The sequence below is a fragment of the Apaloderma vittatum genome, unplaced genomic scaffold, assembly GCF_000703405.1.
Source record: "Apaloderma vittatum isolate BGI_N311 unplaced genomic scaffold, ASM70340v1 scaffold11267, whole genome shotgun sequence".
Classification (NCBI taxonomy): domain Eukaryota; kingdom Metazoa; phylum Chordata; class Aves; order Trogoniformes; family Trogonidae; genus Apaloderma; species Apaloderma vittatum.
This window is the reverse complement of record NW_009724642.1, coordinates 3,397-26,498: the sequence shown is the minus strand read 5'-3', so window position 1 is coordinate 26,498 and position 23,102 is coordinate 3,397. Positions and strand designations below refer to the sequence as shown.

General features: G+C 37.4%; 1 protein-coding gene across 1 annotated transcript in view; it reads right to left on the bottom strand.

Annotated features, from left to right (window-relative positions):
- The window catches only part of CORIN (corin, serine peptidase), a gene marked incomplete at its 5' end in the record, with an annotated part of 55,845 nt that extends 33,758 nt beyond the window's left edge, over nt 1–22,087 (bottom strand). Inside the window, 6 exons of the mRNA XM_009872604.1 lie at nt 3,219–3,450; nt 9,173–9,256; nt 12,270–12,386; nt 13,285–13,395; nt 14,960–15,067; nt 21,974–22,087. Coding sequence (XP_009870906.1) covers nt 3,219–3,450; nt 9,173–9,256; nt 12,270–12,386; nt 13,285–13,395; nt 14,960–15,067; nt 21,974–22,087 — 766 coding nt within the window. The remainder of the gene's footprint in view (nt 1–3,218; nt 3,451–9,172; nt 9,257–12,269; nt 12,387–13,284; nt 13,396–14,959; nt 15,068–21,973) is intronic.
- Nucleotides 22,088–23,102: the final 1,015 nt, after the last annotated feature.

Sequence of the window (23,102 nt, the reverse complement as noted above, 5' to 3'; positions counted from 1 at the left end):
GTATGTGGCACTTAGTGCCGTGGTCTGGCTGATGTGGTAGTGTTGGAACATAGGCTGGACTTGATGATCTCAGAGTTCTTTTCCAGCCTCAATAGTTCTATGATTCTGTGTGATCAAGTGCACCCTCAGCAAGTTTGCAGATGACACCAAGTGGCCCACTTGCTGGCCCACTTCTCAAACCTGTCCAGGTCTCTCTGGATAGCATCACATCCCTCAGGCATGTCATGCTATCCAGAGGGACCTGGACAACTTTGAGAATTGGGCCAGCGTGAACCTCATGAGGTTCAATAAGGCCAAGTACGGCCAGCAGGACAAGGGAGGTGATCCTGCCCCTCTACTCTGCTCTGGTGAGACACCACCCGCAGTACTGTGTTCAGCTCTGGAGTCCTCAGCACAAGAAAGACAGGGAGCTGTTGGAGCAGGTCCAGAGAAGGGCCACAAAAATGATCAGAGGGCTGGAGCACCTCCACTACAAAGACAGGTGGTTCAGCCCAGAGAAGAGAAGGCTCTGGGGAGACATTATTGTGGCATTTTGCTATTTAGAGGGGGTCTATAAGAAAGATGGGGACAATCTTTTTAGCAGGGCCTGTTGCAATAGCACAAAAGGGGTAATGGTTTTAAACTAAAAGAGGGTCAATTCAGACTAGATATAAGGAAGAAAATTTCAGCAGTGAAAGTGGTGAGACACTGGAACAAGTGGCCCATAGAGTTGGTAGAATCCCCATCCCTGGAAATATTCAAGGGCAGGTTGGATGGGGCTCTGAGTAACCTGCTCTACTGGAAGATGTCCCTGCTCACTGCAGGGGTGCTGGACTAGATGACCTTTAAACATCCCTTCCATCCCAAAATATCCTAGGATTCTATGAAAAGAACAGATCACTGTGCCAGTATTAAAATATGTAATACATCTCTGATAAGTATATTTTATAACAGATGCAAAATTATAACATGAATTTGTAACTCCTGTTTGGAAAGTGCACTTTGACTTCAAAAGCTTAACACAAAAAAACTGCATTAGTTGAATCTCGTTTCATATTTACAAGAAAAGACAAATAAAACAATACATGTCCTGTTAAGCTCAAGATAACCTTGAACATGAGGACAGTTATCTTGCAGAGGCAGCAGCAGATTCTCAAAATAAAGTTTCTGTGCTCAGAATATAACATTCCACCGTCTAAAACCTTCAAATTATAGTTAAATAGATTTGTATTGATATAGCTACTGTATTTAATTGTTTTCTTCCTTAGATCTGCCAATTAACTCCAGCAATTACTGGTATGAGGCTATGTGTGTTTTAAATTATAAAACATGTTTACATTATATCTGTGTCTGAAATTATTTCTCAGATGCTACTGTAAAGCAAATACTGCAGATCTCTGTGGGGCCTTCCAACATATCCCTTCCTGATAAAATCACTCTCTACTTGTGATCTAACATAAGAGTGAAACCTGAAAACAGTTATAAAAGTAAATCTTTGAATTCTAGGCTTTAGAATATTATGTTGTATATTCAATCTGATCTTATTGTGATGTTACCTTGTTTTGAGTAGAAAGTTGGACCAGATGACTTCCAGAGGTCCTTTTAAACTAAATTATTCTATGGTTTCTGTAAGTTCATCTTCATCTGTTTAATGCCTTAAATTTGAAGACTATTCAACTATATTGCGATACTTTCTAGAATCTGTTAGGTACGTATGGAGTTTCTGAAGCAAAGATCCTATAATTTAACTTTTATCCCTCTACATTAGAGTGAACTAGCCCAATTTTTATTTATTATACTGCTTACTTTAAAAAAAAAAGAAAAAACCCTTGAATTTCAAACAAGAAAATCTGAAACAGAGCTTGCACAAATCACTCTGTAACTTTGCAGCTATCCTATATGAAATATTCTAACTTTCCTGTTAGGTCCCTATGTGAGAATTAAGTATTATATTACGTTTTGCTATGACTCACTCTTAACTTGCACTAAGCAGCACATCACTAGACAAATGTTATCTATTTGTCAACAATGTCACATGATAGGAGATCTTAGGACATGCATTGCATTTTTTAATGCACCTTTCTTTCAATAGAGTACATGTTAATTGATCAATATTGTCAGGGTAGGCTCAGTAAAGAGAAATACAGTATAAGAAGGCTTTAGCAGCCCGTAGCTCCAAGAACTCAGCTTGCTGATCAGGCTTATTAGCCCTCCTAATCTGCAAAAACTGCTGCTATCAAAGCCGTAAGACTTACAGAACATAGTATCTTTTGAACATATGGACGTAACTCTAAAAAGTACAGCAATGTTAATTGACAAGGATGGTAAAAATCTGGCAAGCAGAAAGCCTGAGGTAGTCATTCAGAATGATGTGGCACTCCTCTAATTTCGAAAGTTAAGCATGCACTAAAATCTCAGGTGTTGTTAGTAATACTTGAATCAGGCTTTGCATAGACAAAGTGATTAATGCACAGAACTACTACAAATGCTAACACTCCAAATTAAATTAATTGATTCTATGTTTAAATATCCTTTAGAGTGGTGTAATTCTAAACAAACATACATAAATGAAACATGCTTCATACAAACCTCAGAGCATCCTTCTGGACAAGTTGCCCAGCTGCGGGGTGATTGGGTTCATCGTGTGCTGCGTAAAGAACTGGCTGAAGGGCGGAGCTCAAAGGGTTGTAGTGAATGGGGCTACATCTGGATGGTGACTTGGTATGCAACGTTCAGATGCATGGGGATGGCTCAAAGCTGCACCAATGGAGGTTTAGACTGGACATTACAAAGCATTTCTTTACTGAGAGGATGGCCATACACTGGAACAGGCTTCCTAGAGAGGTGGTCAATGCCCTAAGCCTGGCAGTGTTTAAGAGGTATTTGGACAATGCCCTTAATAACACACTTTAACTTGGTCAGGCCTGAATTAGTTAAGCAGTTGGACTAGATGATCATTTTAGGTCCCTTCCAACTGAAATAGTTTAGTCTAGTCTATTCGATATACATATTTTGAAAATTATTGAACTGCTATTCCTCTCCTTGGTTTGAATACTTCAGATACTAATCTCACATGTGTAATGAACTACATTTAATGTTCTTATAAAATACGTTTCTCTACCATTTGCTATGGAATTCCAAAGGAAAATTTTCTGCATTTTCAATGTAAAAAGGAAACTGGTGAAGACTAATGCAGCAGACAATGTCAGTCAAGAATTAATTGAAGTATAGCATAGTACCTGCAAGGTGGGATCCGCTGATTTGTATGGGGGTCACATTTCGGTACTAAGATTGTACAGGCAAAAAACATAAGGTACTTGTAGCAGTTGGTCTGAACCAAGGCTGGGAAAAGAGAAGACTCCCAGCTGATAGAGGCTTCCTTCTGTGTCCTGTGGCCCAAGTAGTTTGGATAATATGTATAGTTGTAAGGCAAGTTCATACAGAGTTCCAGAGTAATTGGTTCACAATGACCTTTCACGGAAAGAAAACAAGAAAAGAAACACAAATGGTGCGAGATTAAATGAAATACAGAAGAAATAATCATGTAAGTATTTAACAAATTTGTGAGTCAGGGGATTTCCTCTCAGGCTTCAGAAACCAGAGGTTTCAGAGCTCAAGGCTCCATATGAGCCTATTCATACAATTGAATCAAGTTGGATTTGACCTCTGCCTACCTAGTAACGTATTCAGAGATTTACATTCCCTTACCAATAGGCATTAACTTCCTGAGTAACATCTTAACCTTAACAACGTACAATAAACCATTAAGAACAGATTTATTCTTTTCAAATCAAATTTCTGATGACTTTCATGAGTTCCTGCACCATACAGCAACATGCTTCCTACTGGTATACTATGCGACCTCATAAGGGCAGGGTAATTATCAAAATTAAGGAGTCTGGGATCATGGGTTACTTTGGGTTGGAAAGGATCTCAGGAGTTCTATAGTGCAATGTCCTGCTCAAAGCTTGGTCAGCTCTCAGTACTGATTAGGTTTCTCAAAGCTTTATTGAGCCGGGTCTTGAAAAATCTCTAATGACAGAGATCGCACAGTTTGTCTGTACAGAGAACAGAAGGCAGGATATTTACTTTTTTTGCATGCCAAGATCTGAAGGAAGAATGGGGACAATTAGATTATGTATTAAGGTTATGTAGAAAGAGACAGTCTACATGCTAATAATTTGATTGAGGTAAGACATAACTGATAGTAAAGAGAAGGATAAAGAAGAGCAAAATAAGTGCAAGCCCATGTGATTACACAGACTCTAGTTATATACAGAAATCATTCAGCTTTAAAAGGGTTTATCACAACACATATTGAACTAACTGAGCACTTTGGATTTAAAAAAATGAATAGCTTTTGTATTTCTTCCAAAATTGGTAGTCAGAAATATTATTTTTCAATTTTCCACCAAATAGAAAACAATAGACAGAACTTCAGTTCAGACAGAAATTCAGCTTTTTATTCAGCATGCTGAGGCCAATGTGAAATTATTTGTTTACTTTTGAAATATGAGAAAATTTTCCATGAAGAAGTGTGGTGCTCAGAAGTCATCAAAAGACTGCATATATTTGCATACTCTGGAAGCAAACGTATCTTAACATGATTAATATTCTCTGTCAGTCACTACGGTCAGTTGTCTGCACAGTGTGGCAACTGTGTGATCCTACAGCTGGATCTTTGAGAGGAAGTTGAAAGAAGATCCAAGTCTGTTATTCAGTGGATCAGCAGAACTGGACAGTCTTTCTTGGACTGGCATTCCCTGTTATAACCTCTTTTAGTACTAATCTCTAATGAGAGAATCACAAATCTCTTTTTATAAACTTCTTTTCCTCTCTGCTAAATCACTGCATACTGCTCATACTGAACTATTTCTGCTGTCTCAAACCACTTAACCACTGCTTAGGACTGTATGAGGTTCAAAGACCTCAACAAACCTCCTCACACCACTGCCATTTCCTTTTCTTCATGATGAACCCTTCCTTGTCCTCCCACACTTCAGCCCCAAATGATTGGATCAGTTTGAGTTTGTCTTCTGATTTTTCACTAATAAGCACCTTTTCTTGATATGTACAGCATACTACACGTTCATCAGAATTTCATCATGAAACTCAAGGAAATGAACAATAAAGTATGTGCAATCATAAAATCATTGAATTGTTTAGGTTGGAAAAGACCCTTAAGATCATCGAGTCCAACTATAAACCTAGCAATGCCAGGTTCATCACTAAACCATGTTCCTAAGCACTCATCTACATGTCTTTTAAATACCTGCAGGCATGGCGACTCACCTGGAGCCAGTTGTGAAGAACCATGTCCAGACAGCTTTTGAATGTCTCCAGGGATGGAGTTTCCCCAACATCTCTGGGCAATATGTTCAGTCGTCCTTGCAGTACAATAAGTGTTATGTTCGGAGGGAATCTCCTGTTTCATTTTGTGCCTAGTGCCTCTGCTCCTGTCACTGAGCACTGAAATAGCCTGGCTCCATCTACTTTACACTTTCCCTTCAGATATTTGTTCTGTTATCCTAATTATGTTGTAACTCCATTATAAAACCAGCCTAAACTGTTCAGATATTATCAGACATGAAGAACATCCACCAATTCAATATTTCAAAATATGGCCTAAGCTTTCAAAGAGCTATTTGGGCCAGAAAACACTGCTGTGTCAAAATTGAAATTTTCCACACGAACTCTCATCTCTTAGTGAAGACAAAATTATTCTGGTCAAAATATGAACAGTGAAAACAACATAAGAAAGACAATAGTACTTCCAGATGTTATGAAAGAAAAATGTCTCAAAAATTCTCTTGCTGTTCCATTGTGCATAAACAATTAAATATTCACTGGACCACAATGAGAGATGATCCATAAACCTAATGCAGATTATGTGTTACTCCTGTTGAGAATTACAGGCTGTTGCCCATAACATAATGAGGAGATATCTTCACTAAAAAACTCTTGGGTTTCTCTTTACATGGAATAGAAACATTATTTTAGAACTCAAACATCATATGTCAAAAAATGTTGTATCCATACATACAACAGGATACAAAAGTCCACATTAATCAGGAAAAGATTTTGGACCACAGGACAAACTACATTGGACCACAGTAAGTCTCATATGGATTGATCCACAAGGAAGTTGAGTCCAAGAGAGCAAGCACACTTCCAGCTCTCTCTTACTGTGAAAACGACTGAATTACAGTCACGTTGCTTGAAAGATTGTTGCCTTTTACAGGACTGTAGTCGCTGTTCATGAAAGGTAATTTGCCTGAAAACTGCTCCCTGAGTATGTAAGAACCAGAGGCTACTGTGGGAATCACAGAATCACAGAATGTCAGGGGTTGGAAGGGACCTCGAAAGATCGTCTAGTCCAGCCCCCCTGCCAGAGCAGGATCACCTACAGTAGGTCACACAGGTGCTGAATGTCTCCAGAGAAGGAGACTCCACAACCTTCCTGGGCAGCCTGTGCCAGTGCTCTGTCACCCTCACAGGGAAAAAGGTTTTTTCTAAAAAAACATGCATTTTCCTACTTGCTGGGTAAGGCTGCTGCTGGTGCCTTGTTCCCAGCCAAAACAGAGGACCTGTCTTATGCAGGACTGGTCACTACACAGCCATCAGCTGTGTGGCCAGTGCTGATCCTGCCACAACATATCAGATACATTTTGTGTGTTCTTTACCAAACAGTTGAAGTTATAAGTATTTCAAAATAAAATTAAAACGTACTCTTTTTTGACCTGACTAAATGTAAAGTTGCTACAGTTTTAACCATATAAAAAAGAGTTTAGTGTAATGTCTCTGAAGTTTTGGAAGCATTATGAGTAAAGAAGTTTTGAAAAAGCAGATAGCAATATGGAAACACCCATTCCTGGGTAAACCACAGTTTTGCCACAAAGTCAATAATGCTCAAATAAAAAAGGCCAATCTTCAAATGGAGAAAAGGAGAAGCAACACCTGTTCTTACAGGTGCATGCTGCTAAAGCTGCTGCTTCTCCAGCAAGCAGGGAGATCTGGGAGCAAAATGCCTTCACTCCCACAAACCTTCGGCCCACAGAGAATCAATCTTATCATGCACATTTACACTTGTGACTACCTACAGTGGAGTTATGCAAGTCAGTAATTATATCTCACTGAATACTCATGTATTCTGACCTTAAAACATCAGGAAAATATGACCTTTACATCTCACCAAAGACGAAAAAAGGTTACTTGAAGAACTATTTTCTTTGGAGATGCCAGGTACCTACAGTTCCAAGCAATTTCAGGTGCATGCTGCTAAAGCTGCTGCTTCTCCAGCAAGCAGGGAGATCTGGGAGCAAAATGCCTTCACTCCCACAAACCTTCGGCCCACAGAGAATCAATCTTATCTCCTTGATTAGTCTATGTACCCCAAGATATATTGCTTCCTTTTCACCAGGAGGGGGACAGCCTCTCATGGGAGGTAATACCTGACCATGAATTGCAAGACACAGAGGTGAAAATTATCAAGCCAATTAAAAGAAGATATCTAAGATTTCAAAACAAAAAAAAAATAATTAAACTTTTTAAAAAAAATACAGTGGATTGTTGCTAGTTTTGTGCTATGTGGATACCTTCCTTCCTATTTCATAACCCGTTCCAAATATTTCCTTCAGTGAGAATTATGGTTTGGTTCACACTAGGCAAGTAAAAAAACCCCAATACCTACTACTCCAATGACCTTAGAAGGCTCCTTCTCACCCAAGTAGTTTCATTATGGATACGGATTAGAGGCCAGACCTGCAAAGGTGATGTGAATAGTAGGCATATGCTGCAGACCACCCAGCAAAAAGAGGCGGTAGATGAACCCTTCTTCAGAGAGCTGGAAGATGCCTCATGATTGCAGGCCCTGGTACTTGTGATCGTTTTAATCATACCGACGTCTGCTTGAAGGACAGCAAGTTGGTCTTAATGGAGAGTCTAACATTGGAATAGGTCTCCCAGAAGGACTGTAGAATCTCTGTCTTTGGAGCTACTCAAAACTCAGCTGCACAAGGTCATGAGCCACATAACTGAACCGACGCTGCTTTGATCAGGAGTTCAGACTAGCTGACCAAAGTGAACAAATTTCCTTCCAATGCTAAACATGGTACTTATGATGTCAAAATCTTAGGAGAAGTGTTGACAGAAGCACATGAAAAGCATACATGCTCAAGTATCTGCCATCTTTACTTCAGCAGCACCTAGAGGCCTTGGCACAAATTGTACCTATCTCAAACAAACACTCATGGACAGCAGTGACAACTTTAGGGACTTGACTTAGTAGACTTTACTTCAGCAGCTGACCTTTCCATATCCATTCCAACCTAAATGGAGTAACATTATCCAAACAAGCTACCACATAGTACCAAGCCATAACCTTCAGAGATAACTGCTGGGCATAAAGCAGTTACAGGATATGTCTACATATTCATATGCAAGTGAAGGCAAGCCTGCCTATGCGCCAAGACAACCTTAACTGTATCAACACACCATCAAGTTTTAACTAATTCTGAATAATTCTGAATACAGTTCTTCCTAGTTTCAAAACTTGGTCAAATATACTACTTTTGAGTATCTGTTCACAGTGCTGCATTGCACAAGTGAGAAAGAGAGCCACTCAGAAGCAAGTGTACAGTGGGTACAGAAGGCTTGCATGGAGTGGTATAGTATAAGACACAGAAATGAAGATATACAGTGTTGAAGAAGCTGATCCTCTATGATATCTATCGGTCAGAAGGATAACTAGTTTTGCCAGTCTAAAAGTCAAAATTATTCATTCATAACAGGGCTAGAAGTTCTACAGAGTTCTAAACACAGTACCATGTTTTCTTATATTTTGAAAATAAAACAGTAGCTTCTGCTTTGCACTTACACTATGTTGTTTACATAAACACTGGATGTCATTATATATTAACAAAAGTGCAATTGTAAACACATATTAATAACGTATCAAAAATTCACAGAAGGAAAAATACCTTAATGTCAAGTGTTATATCTCCTCTTAGTACATCAATAATCAAAGAGTTATGATGAAACTTCTGTTTCAACTTTGCCCTTTTCAATACTTAACCAAAACACATGTGCATTAGATAGTAAATTACAATATTACTTACTGTGTCCTATTCTGCATCCTCACTATGCTTTAAAACATCTTAAAATGGTGACAGTATGAGGCATGTAACCTACTTACTGCAGTTTGTCTCACAGAGAGGAGTTCCACAGGGATCAGGACAGGAAGAACATCTCTGGTCTCCCTCCTGACAGAGGGTTTGACCTGAGGAAAATAGAAATTTACTATTCTACTTATTTACCAGACTGGTAAGAACGATTAAAGTGTAATGATGAGAAAATACAGGGTTTACATTACAATTATTTCCTTTACACAATTGAATAAGTATCGTTTAAGTGCAGTAAGGAAGGGTTGGCAAGTGTGCAGCACTGTCTAGATGTCGCTCTTCTTTACCCTTATGTTTAATGTAAGAATTCAGAGCCCGGTTTGTGAATGAGAGGTATGGATCTCTGAAAACCATTTACCATGAACCTCTGGTAGACTGGGAAAAGTCATGTAAATCAAATTTCAAAGGAAACAATAGGACCTAGTTGAGGGAGAATGCCCTCTGGGAATTATTCTTCAGTGCCATTCTGTTGATCTGCTTCTCATTTTATGATTGTTTTGGTGGACAATAAAAACCATCCTGAAGAAAGGTCGTCAGTGCTCACGCTTTATTGTCTTTCTTTGGCTTGTTAAAAAACAAACAACAACAAAAAGAAACCCAAAAGGGAAATGGTCCTAAAGATGGAATTCAGAATAACTAAAACCAGCACTTCATCAAAAATTTTCTGAGCACATTACCTGGGTAGTTAGCTTCTCTGACAAATCCCTCGACTTCTCTCTGTCTCATAGTGGTGACAGCTCCTTTCCAAACAACTAATTCTCTCTTCCATATAACTTTTGCAAAATCAGTCATTTAATTTACTGTTCTGTACACAAGAGACTGAATAGTTTGGATTTTATCATCTCATTCTGTTTAAAATGGTTCATTGCAACTATTGCTTAATGTTTGTATTGCACTACTGTCCGCAAACATTAATCATTCAGTCATGGCACCCTTATATTGGGCATACAGAAGATGCTGAAGAAATATGTTCTTTCAATGACCTTGAAAACAACCTTGTCCCAAAGAACTGATGAGGTAGTCATATCTATTTATAATTATGTGGATTTACTTCCCTTCATACATGTTACATATTGAAGTAAATTTCTTTTGCTGCAGCAATTAACAGTCTTATTTTACAGGTGTATCTGACTGCAAAATGGAATTTGAAAGGTAGGAAAAACCTTTTGACTTCTAAAGCTATCACAAATCTTTACCTTAAAATTATTTTTTCTAGCTTGCTCAAACTCCTTATCCCACAGTGGAAGAGTTTCTTAACTCTTTAAAAATCCCTGTACTACAGTGTAGATTCTTTTGATCCTAACACAGTCAGTGCTGAACTTCTATAAACACACTCTATCTTGTCTTTTGAAGGGATCACAGAACTAGCTGTGAGTACATTTCTATTGCCACAAAACATCTGACAGCAGTAGGGTATGTAGTGAAGGAGATAATTTTTCTCATTCAGATATTGATGAAGTAATGTCATTTGTAATCCCTCTGTGTATACACCTGAAGGTCTTGTACCCTTAATATGGGCAAGTGGCAAGTCACTACACCTTGACTTCAAATTTCTACTCTGATTTCTGTGTTTATAGCAGAACTAATATCCCAGATCACTTTAGCCCTAACTTCACTGCCTCTGCTAGGCACATCCAAACTGTTTGATTTGTAAAGCAAAAGAAGTCTTTGTATTAAGTGTAAGTTCTATTACATTTCCTGTAGTTGCTGAAATCAGCAATATATATAACATATATATTATATATATAATATAAATAACAAAGAAAGTGACAAACAAGAATTCTGCCTTGCTTTGACATGGACTATGCAAGGAACTAAAGACAATTCAACTGAGGTCCAATTTCTGTCTAAATATTCTTATGCAAAATTAGGACAGACAGGATACAGTTACATAAAGGAAGAATTTTACTCTCCACAATATTGCAAAATACTGGACAAAGTTTTTTGCACACTGAAGAATGAATAGTAAGAACAAGGAAATTTTTTGTAACTAAAAGCTTTGCAGTTTACTCCTAAGCATAAAAGTCTTTCAGCATATAGGGACATCACTGACTACATAATTATCTCCCCTCCTACTCCTCTGCATGCAGTATCCTTGAATCTGTATTTGTTCATCTTGCAAAAAAAAATAAAAAAAAAATTTTTAACTATTTCTTCAACATCCAGAGGAAAAAAAGCAGTGAAAACAAAACAAAACATAATTTCTAGCCCAGATCACACATCAACATTTTCAATGAAATTCTCTTTTACTAGTGATAAATTTAAAAGGCTTAACTTGGATGATTTTAAAAGTTGAAATGGTTGACTACAGAATGCTCTGAATAGTTTTGTACTGTTCAATTTATGCTTCATTTCAGCACTAGGGTTTTCTAAATAATAATGCTCTTTTTTTTTTTAAATCAGATTAATAGGAAACAGATATTAATAATTCCCACACTGAAGGAATTACTTCAGTCTGAACCTATACCTTACCTGAAACAAGAAAATTACATGTGAAAAATACCTTCAAATGCTGAAACCACCACAGCATGGCAACGTGTCTGAGTGTCAAAATGCACCACAGAATGCAAGTCTTTGGGAAACCGTGTTTCGGGGCTCAAGAAGCTGCCTGGTTTCCTTTTCTTTCACACAATTCATCAAAAGACAGCTACTAAATAGCTGTGAAAACTTACATTCTTATATATTTTCCCTTAGTCACACCAAATTATTAGTTTATTTATGAAAACATCCTTTCTCTGATTCCCAAGTTCTGATGAGAAAAGGATTTTCAGAAGAAAATTCCTCCTTAAATGTCACCAATCCCTGTGACAGTAGCTTCTAATTGTCGCAGACAATGTGAACACGCGTTAATTTATTTCATGTAACAGCTGATCATGTCAGATAACCAAATACTATGCTACATATCACCTCCATTTCATTAATTTTTTAGATTTTTAAGGACTAATAAAACTCTGCTTATAACTTCCTGTGTGAAAGCAGACACCAACCAGCCCCAGCAACTGTTGTTTGAAAGGCAAAGACATTTGTCAGACAGCTTTAGTTAAAGGCACTTCAGAACTAAGCAGTCAAAGGTAGGTTCAGTTAGAAGAGTAAAATGAGGGATATCCTTACTTTCACTGCAGTTCTCTTCATCACTTCCATCTTTACAGTCATTATCCCCATCACACTGGAACGCACTAGGAATGCACTGCCCATTTCTGCACTCCACCAGACCCTGACTATGACATGCTAGAGAGAAAAAAGATGACATTCCAATCAACTTAGGTTAATGAAGTTTTTAATTATTTTTGAGCATCACCTTGAAGTTATTTTAGGAGGACCTTGTAACACTGCTTATCACTGAAGGTCACTAGACTTTCTTTTTATTATATGCAGGCTATGTTTTCAACAGCCTATGCTGATCTTTAACTGGGACTGAAGCTGTATATGTCAGCTCAGCAACAGGCTGAGATGCAGGTTCAGCTCTTCCAAAAAATAAAAACACATCACTTTTACTCGCGTATAGAAACTGTCACATTATCTTTGCCCACTTACTTATATTCCTTTATTTAGATTACGTTCTTAGATTTCTGTGAAAATTGTAGCATAGCGTTTAAAGTCCAAGCACTGAACGGCAGCAAGAACCAAAGCATCATAGGATATGTCTTAACGAGAATGTGACTCACCTCAAAACACGTGCTAGTACCTCAAGACTTGATTTTGCAACCTCAGCAATATTCTAGCATAGTTGTTTTGCATCTACACACCTTCATTCGTGGAGCAGAGAGAAATCTAAACTCTGCCAAGGTGTGACAGGTCACATACCAACACATCAGAAAGCTATCACAAACTCAGAATGCCTACAGTTCATTCATTGCTCCTAATGGGAACATTACCATTAAAAAAAGCTAATCTAGCGATCAACTAGAAGCTGAAACACAAGGCAATGCTGGTACTTCTCAACAACAGGGACAATCTGCTGTAGCTATGTACCAGAAGGGACAATCGTCAGGTGTGAACTGCTGAAATCAAATAAGCTTATAGGTTTGCCTTGCAAGTAATAAGTAAGTACACTACTTATCTTACTTTTTTATTATTATTATTTTTAAAGAAAGAAAAGACTAATTTAGAGATTAAGGGAACTTACAGCAATTGATTTCATCTGATTTGTCTATACAGTCATGGTCACCATCACATACCCAATCAGTTGTTATACATCTCCCATCTCCACACTGATGATGTGTCACTGGATTACAATCTAAATAAAATGCAAATTTGAGGACAAAAAATGGATTATAAGTTACAATTTGTATAATTTATATTACTGATCAATTGCTCTAAACCTATCAGCTAATCATTCTTACTAAAGTGTCATTTTGCATTAGTGAATTACAATAAGAGATTTTCTGCACCTGCAGATTTTTTTGCAGATAGCAGTTACGCATGTTCTAAATTCTATGGCCTATATAGACAGTGATGCACTCATTCCTTCTCTAAGGTGCACTGTTGTTTTCCATGTGTAAGCAAACAAGTTTCTAAGATTTGTGAAGCAGATTAAAAGATTTTCCAGCTTCCCATCTCACGGAATGATGTTCAGTTGGCCAACATTTTGAATTGCCATGATAGAAAATAATTCACTACATTTATATTTTGACTAAGAAGTAAAAAAGAGAAAATATTAAGTTTCTCAACTGCCATATCTGGCATTTAATGAGAAACTATGCTTTTTCGACACACAGAATTTTCCATCAGAATAATCTACCAGAAACTATTCCAGTCCTCATCTTACTTTTCACAAATAGAGAGAAGCATGCTGTTGAGCAGGCTGACTTTACATCAAAATAAACAGGGAGAGTAGGCACAGTCCAGTCTGAATAATCTGCTATGAAACCTACTTACAGTCTGTATAAAGAGTTAGATCTTAAATGAGAAAAGGCTATCCCAAGAAAAGAATGATAGGAGTCAGATTAATGTTTAGAAAAGTCTTTAATCAAAGTCATTTTATGAAAAAAAAACATAAACCAACCAAAATGACAAAAAGTAGTAAAGATCTCAGAGTATGTTTAATTTGGAGAAGAAATATAACGCAAATCTCAGGAAAAAAAAGCGTGCCTTGATTTTTTTTAAATTCTCTGTGCTTTTCCTTAGAAAAAATAAAATAAAAAAAAAGTGGTAAATAATATTTTAACTTTTAAAGAATTATTTAAAGCACTTAATTTTCTCAGGTGTATTATCAGGAGCAAAAGTTAGAAAAAATAAGGCTTTCAAAGTTTTCCAATATCTACACGTGAAGACTATTCTTTTTTTCAGGAAAACTTCATTCTTTTTCCTCATGAAAGTTAAGTGTAGGTAGAAAGACAAATATAAAGTGGCAGAACACACAAAGCTGATTGAAACCAGAATTTGAAAGAAACACAATTTGATTATCAAAAGATACAAGTTCAATATGAAGCTTGTGTAAAAACAGTTCAGCTATGAAAGAGCTGGCATCACTAGTCTGCAGCTTCATATGGTTTGCTTTAATCTGAAATAAATTCAGCCAAGCTAGGAAGAAAGCAACCGTAACATCTTGAACTAGTTTAAAACAAATTGCAAATTAGAATATTTCTTCAAAATACCACTACCTTCAAAATTTGGATTAAGCCAGAAGTCTCCTTTCAACCTTTTCAAATTGCATATACAATTTGGGAGCTGTTTTCACTTTGTCCACAAAGAGTAACAGCATACAGAATACTCTTTTAGTAGTTTAAGGAAAAAAGATTGCTGGCTTAGGCAATGCTGCTATCTTGAAGACTTTAGAAAAGCATAAAATTTTCATTTACCGCAGTTTTGTTCATCACTAAGGTCTCCACAGTCATCGTATCCATCACAAACGAAGGTATAATTTAGGCATTTTCCTGTGTTGCAATGAAATACGTCCTCACTGCAGTCTACAGAACAGATTTTTGTGAAATGTTAACATGATATTGGAACTTTCATATAAACTATGAACACTGGAATGTACTGACTAAAACAAGATTAGCTAAAGATACCTTAGAGTTTACGGGTCTGCATTAATACTCAGTGTGTACTAGTTTATTAGAATTTAACATGAAAGAACAAGAAAAATCTAAAGCAATTTTCAGACATATTTCTTCTGTTCCTACAAGTTGGTTTTTCATCAATAGCATGAGGAGGAAGCACTCTGGTTACATATATGGACCAAAATGTTTAATTAATTTATATATATAAAGTTCTCAAGAAAGGTGGTGCGTTTCATTTGCCATGTTACTAGGATGCTCTTGAGCACCTGATGTGGCACTATCAGACAGAGCTGAAACTTCTAACACCAAAATCAAGATTCCCAGACCTTGCCTCTGATCTTACACAGGTTTCGAATGAACTTTTATTCTTCAAGCAGTTTTGAGCTCAGAATCTGGCCTGATGCCATCTCATCAAGGAATTCTTAGCACTGTCAGCTGTAAGGGGGTTTAGCCTTTCTTTCCATGGCTGAGGCCTTCAACAAAGTCCTGACAAATATTCTCTCACGTCCAAAACGCTTGAATATTATCAGGTTCAATAAACACATGAAATCTACAGTGCAGTGAGGAAAGGGGAGAGAAGAGAAAATAAGCTTGGTTGTGTCTGATTCCATCAGTATTGACTTCTGATTACAAACACGCAGTCACACAGTTGGGAAGTGGGTGACCTAGTTTCATTGCCTTTCTTTAGGCTTTTCCTTCACATCTGGCTCTTCCAAGGAGAATGTCAGGATATAAAACAGCTGGGTGGACAACCCCTCCCTCCTGTTGCAGCTATGCCACTGTAATGAAGGCAGTTCTTTGTGCCCTTTCTTACTGGGCTATATGGGCATTTTAAATGAGCTCTTTCCTGGACAATACACAGAAAGAGCTCCAAGAGCAGGGACTGGAACTAAGTCTCTGCCCTCAGCTGAAATGCTCAATCCCTAAACAACAGAATCATGGTACCATTTTCTTCTCTCCTCTTGGTATATGACTCCTTTGTTCAGGATTGCACAGTGGTCTTACTCTGAAAGAAAGTGTCCTCCTAAGTATATTACACCCTGAAAGGTGCAGCACTCTCCCCGACGTTCTGTCCCTCCGGATCAGTGTCAGCCAAGTGTTCGGCCTCCCAGGTGAGTACTCTAGCTTTAAGTTTCTCAAGGCTTTACACCAGCCTCAACTCTAGAAGTTGATCATGAGTCACCTCTTACCCTTCCCTCACAGAGGTATTCATGCTTTCTACAAGTTTCACAACACCTTAGAACGACTGAACAAAATTTATAGCACAACGTGAAAGACAGTGGCTCAGAACAAAGTCAAATACTGTGGCTGAGCCATGAGCTTTGTAGTCAATAGTTAACTTAGCTTTAAACGAACAAAAGGAATGAAACAGTAAATACCAAAGACCCAAAACTAAATGAAAATATTTAAGTTCTAGTTTCATGTAAGCAGAACAATAGTCAGCTCAGAGTAAAATTCTAAACTCTTGTTTTGAGTATGCAACAGCATGAAGTACTCTGGCAACCTTTATCCTTATTGATGAGTTTGTAACTCTTGACAATTTCTATGCTTTCATTGCTCCTCATGCAAATGAAACGAAGCTGTCTTTTTCAATGTTGTTTCCTCTGGGTAAATTTAATCTCCATTCATAGCCCCATTCCTGTTTATATTCATACCTCTTTAGCCACAGCAGTGTCATTTAGCGTACAGCAGCTCTTAGGCCCACACAGGCGGGGTAAGCAACAAGAATACAAACTTCCTTGCAAGGAAATAAGTGTCATTTGATGAAAATCTAAGTCTAAACACGTATTTTCTTCAAGATATTGCAACTACATATATTATACGGTAGTTAGTTATTTCCATTAGAGTAAGATGGGCATTTTGTAGCTGCCATTTGTAAAAGGCTCAAAAAAACTGGACAAGCCCAGTTTTCACAAAATTAACTACAAATTCCTATTCTGTACTATACTATACACAAATAAAGCCTGGTCAATTTCTTATATTCAGCAACCCTTTGATCTCTTTATGCACACCTTGTTTTCACCACTTCACTTTTGCATCCTGGGTTCTTCTGACCATGAATCACCTCTGCCCAACACTCAGAGGTGATTTTAGGAGTCCTACATTTTAAAGTTGTATATTTAAATATATATGTGCAGACTCAATGTACACATTCTGCCACTTCTAGGAGTAAATAAGACCTTAATTCAGCAAGACACTCTATGCCGGAGAGTGGCATGCAGTGGCACACGTGTAAACATTTCCTTTTGTATTTTATTACTAAAGCGGTCTTCACCCTGTTCAACCTTTGTGAAAGAAGTATGACTGAGGAAGTCACACACGGAGGCAGAAGAAGTGAGTGTACCTATTAGAGAAATGTGTGTGTAGGTGCAGTCAGAAGGATGTAAGAGAGCCTTTTGCATTTGGTACATCACCTGTAAAATCTCCTCATAAGGATCCTTCTGACAGTTCCAAGTTTTGGCACTGATAATTTACGCATTTGTAGATCAGCGTTACAGCTTCTTTCCTGCTCATATTCCTATCTGATAGTTGTCTGAGCTTAATTCTGATTCCTCAGCTGGTACCTTCCATTGCACAAAGTCACAGAGTATATGATATAAGCAACATGATGAAATCCTAAATGTCAGTTTTGGGCTGCAGCTGTGTAAAAAAGTGACACTGCCAAGTAAATTAAACCTTACTTTCAAAACGAGGGTTGGATTCTGCTAAAGCCTAACTTATTACTGCCCATCAAAAGGAGAAAGAGAAAAATGCATGCCAATAGTCAGGAATCAGAAAGTGACTGCACCACGTAATCAGTTTCTTGATGCAGAATCCTAAAATGAGATTCTAGGAAGAACTATTAATATGAAAAAGATTAAAACCAGAGACTTCTATATTTCATAATGTATATCATTTTAAACATTAAAATTAAGGAGGCACAACTGTAAGAATCACTCATGTACATTTAGACATCTACATCATTTAGTTTCTAGAAGAACATTGCCCATTTAAATTAACTCCTTAAAATCAGCCAAATCATGCATCAGAAGTGTCTGTTTCTCTCAGCTGACTCTCCATACAGCCAGTTTAGATGTTTAGCTCAGATAAAGTCATCCGCACAGGGACAGACAGCTCCCTCCCACATGTATGTAACTTTGCAACTAAAAACCAGAGACACTTCTCCAATTTGTTAACATCAAGAGCAAGTACGTTCTGTATTTTGGGACTGCAGATGGGGGAAGCTTCAACAGGAACCTGGACATCCCAGAAAATTGCCTCTGGATGCATTTACATTTTTTATGAACCCAGTACCTTCAAAACCAAAGGTGATAAACAAAGTTCCTGTGTTGACTGAAACCAATCTCAAAGACTCAGATCTTCAAGGCCGCAGTCAGCAAGGGCAGGTTTTTTTGTAAATCTTTTTCACTCCTACTCTGACTTACAAATTTCTTTCAGTTTTCTCTTTTAAAGGGTTATTGTTTTTATTTTAAAGGATTATTTTTTTTCTTTTACATTCTAATAAAGCTTGGCCTTTTGAGTTCAAAAGCCTTTTAATATCATTTAGGAAGCAACTATAATGAAAAGATTCTCCTTGCAGCTCTGACTGACTCATGGAGATCATGAAGAGTCTCATGTGGTCTCTTCAGAAGACTCCAAGCAGTAGAAAAACTTGCCTTTTTCTGCAATTTTTGCTCCTAACCAACCTACTGCTACATAAGTTTGCTAGAACAAAGAGATCAAATATTTTTCTCCACCTATATTGCCCACACTCTTTGTTTATAATTCTCGTACAGACAAAACAACTCCTCAGCAATGAATGGACTAGAAATGAGTCATATATTTATACCTAGTCATCCTCTTCAACTCATTAATGCTGTTTAAGCTAAAACTTCTGCTATTGTTTCATATACTCCATTCCCCACATCTTCAAGATTAACAAAAAATCGAAAAAAAATTTCACGCTAGATAAAACTTTCTTATGAGCAAATGAAGTTTGGACTTAGTAAGAAGGGAAGAACTTTTCAATGTGTTGTTCTGGCTCCTATTAAATACTGGAAAGCTATGTGTAAGCACTGGCGGTCAGAATTCAGCTTATACAAATAGAACAAAGCATAAAAGTTTAAACTTTGTTTCCTTCTCAAATATTGCCAAATATTTAAGTGGTGAATAGCAGTTAATTTTTTAGAAGTACTGAATATTGTTATTATTATGGAAATGTTAGTCACTGTGAAAGTTACTACTGAACTACCTTGAAACTGAACTGAAACACCTTACGAATGAGTGTAGAAGACTTAAATCTGACAGCATATACTTGGATCAAAGGAAAAATGTTTTACAAATTAAAAAAAAAAATCATAATAATTATGAATTCATTATAAAATTATAACCTTCAGTTATCTATAATGATCCCTACAGGAATAAGGCAGACTCTTCAAATTACTCATGCACTTAAAACTTGCATACTTTGACTGGACGTGAAGAAGATATATTTTTAGGGTTAAGAGTAATTTCTGCCCTTTATTTTTCACTAATGGAAATTCAGTAGTTTTGCTTTTTTCTCAACAGAAGAAGAAACCTCTTCATTCCAATGAGATTAAGAACATAGCTGCCCTCACACTGGCTGTGGCATTTGTCAGAAAAGGGAACATGAATAGGGTGCCCAAAGGTCTCCTCTTTGTCACACTCTGAAGAGGGACGATAATGAAAACCAAACCAAATATCCCAAACTAACGTACCTTTAAAGGTATGTTTAATTTATACTAGGTGTAAAAAATAAAAAAATTGTAATTTTAGGTTTATTACTTGGCAACAAAATTTACTAGTACAAGGGAACATTAAGGCTGGCCAGAGTGTCTTAATGATATATTTCCATGTCTTAATAAATTCTGTTAAAAATGTTTCTCTAAACCACAGGCAGCAGCTCCAGAGTTGGCCCAGCCTGCATCAGAGCAGCTGATCTTGGTGCACAGGGGGTTTTTCTGAGGCAGGGAAATGCCCAGGCAGCAGAGACCCGCCAGGAGCTGGCAGCTCTGGTTGGATGACTGAGATCTGGCATTGCCACCCTTGCTCCTTTATAAGGCAGCCTGGGGAGCCCCTATGACCAGAGCATGGCATGGCAGTTGGCTGCCCAGAGAAGTGGTAGAAGCCTCATCCCTGAAAACACTGAAGGGCAGGTTGGACGGGGCTCTGAGCAACCTGATCTAGCTGAAGGTGCTCCTGCTCACTGCAGTGGGGTTGGACTAGATAACCTTTAAAGGTATCTTCCTACACACACTATTCTATGAGGTGACTTTAAAAATTTGAGAGGGGCAAGGACTGCAGGAAACATAGTATCTTTCACCAGACAAGCTTTCCAGCAAGTAAGTTCTCCTTCAGTTTTTGCTATTTCTGCTGTGCAATTCAAGAAGGTCTTACTTCACCTTGACCTCCTCTCTCCAATCCTTACCAAGTAACCCAATAAAAGACATTATCTGACTATAATCCTGGTATCATTTAACAGATAGGCTTTTGTTTAAAGGCAATCTTAACTCATGAAATATAAAGGCTTGTTTTTTTCAAGACACAGTATTATTATTCTTATATTACTAGTTCCTTCTCTCATTTCTAATGGAATTTGGGAGACATCATCTCATAGATATTTTAAAATTTCTTAGCTTACATTAAAATGTGAAGTCAACACTGCAAGAAAAAAACAAAGATAAAAACATACAATATTTTGTATGCAATGGAAATTATATCAACCTCCATTCAACAAACTGTAGGCTATTAAAGAAAAAGAAAGCTCCATCTACAGTTGCAAGAACAAATATGTAAATCTTTTGGAATTCCACGATGTTCTGCATTGACAAATTAATGCAGAACACCACGGAATTCCAAAAGGTTTACATACTTTTTCTTGCAACTGTATGCTCATCCATACTGAGACCAGAAGGAAATTACAGTCATCATTTATTCCTTGGAGCATCCCAGATAAAATCTATCAGCAACTTCCTTAAAAGCAGCTTTGTGAGCCTTGGAATGCCCAAGCTCCTAAATCACCAATAAAACCAAACCTTTTGAAGTGAGTCTAAACTTTATATTCTGGAACTCAAGCCCAGGTCTGGCATTTTCCAGAGTCTGAATGCACAGCACTGTTCTGTGGTATCAGCTTCTACTATAGTCCCTCTTTAGTCATGTCCCACAGTTTCCTTTTTTCATTTTTTTTTTCTCTTTTCACTGCACATTTGCTCAGCTTTTCTAAGTCTTACTATTCCAAGTATGTTTTTGTCAACACAGAAAAACACATAGGAGCTCTAAAGATATACATTACCACAGACAAATAAATAAGAAATTAAGATATTAAGCATACATATTGATTTTTCTTTTCTACTGAACCATACACTGGGATTTATTTAAATGAACCACATCAAGGGTTGAGGCCAAGAAAACTTTCTAAACTGATGGCTTTGCATTGGTTGTAAAATCAACATCAAGAATTAGAAAAAAGATACAACTAACAGTCTTCAGTTTATTATCAGAAACACTCTTCTGATGCATGGTCTTGATCCATTTTTTTTTTAATGCCCCCAAATACTTCTAATTTCTACATGGATCCTTGTTGAAATCTTAGAATCTGTTTCCAGGCATAAAATCTGACAGATCAAAAACACATGCCATGTGGCCAGAGTGAGCAAAGGTAAACATATTGAATGGCAACTGAGACTCCAAATGTCGATACACACAAATACTATGCAAAGCTCCTATTCTGCACCAATAGCCTTCTTTAGTTTTTGAGTTTCCCTGAAAGGATTCAGTGCTTCAATGGAACACAGTGAAGTTTAAGAAACTTACTGCAATGGACCTCATCACTCCAATCGTCACAGTCATTGTAGCCATTACATTGCAGTTTTCCTGGGATGCAGATCCCACTGGCACACAAAAAACTCTCCTCTCCTCCGCACAGCACTGGAAAAGAGAAGAAAAGAAAAAATGTATGTTAAACTTTCCATGGTAAGGAGAAATAATCAGAAAAGAAAGACAGTTAGAACAATGAGTCAACTGATGCACTCAAGTAAGTGCAAACTGGCATTTTCATCTAATTTTTCTTATCTGAAAAACAGGTATCTAGGCTGAGTTCATCGGTGGGGTTCAATCTACCATTATTTCTACACAGCAGCTGTACAGAGTAACTGTTAAAAACTGACCTTAAGATAGGATTAAACAAGCTATTTTTTTCCCAATAAACAGATGCATCAGATTAAATATCCAACTGAAGTTACAATAGGTGGATCTTCCTTGCTCAGGTGTTCAGGCAATAGATGACCAGACTTGAGATTTAACAACGTCAGAGCACAGACACCTTTCTAGAAGGGAAGGATTCCGCAAACATTCTTATAACTTCTTGAACACTAGAAGACAGTCATCATGCTATTTGATATATGGAGAAAAGAGATAGCTAAAGAGACAAAAAAAACCCTGGAGCTTTAGGTATCCCAATGCAGATACCTTGCAGGGCCATTAGGTTCAGAGTGGGGGAACTCATAACATATTCCCATTCAGGTCCTTCAAGGCATTTAAACAGAGAGATGCAGATCACCATTAATTTGTTTACAGTCTAGTCAATGCAACAGAGATCAAACTTCCAAGACTTTGCTTTCAAAAACACTGGCCAAGAAAAATCCCTGTAAAGTATACAGATGGGGAAAGATATCAAGCGAAAATTACATGGAGATGTAGAGTAAAGGTGTCAATTAGAAAAGCAAATGTTCAGTATTGAACCTGGTTGTTGGTTTGGGTTTTTGTTGTTTTGTGGTTTTTTTCAAAGACACCATTAACAGTCAGGCTACTTAACAAAGCTAAACAAAACAGAAAGTTTCACCTTCAGTAAAAGATCAGCAAAAAAACTCCAATTACTGCACTTTAAGCAAACATATTTAAAATGAGAAATACTCTGGCTGTCACTTTGCCAGAGTAAAGTTAT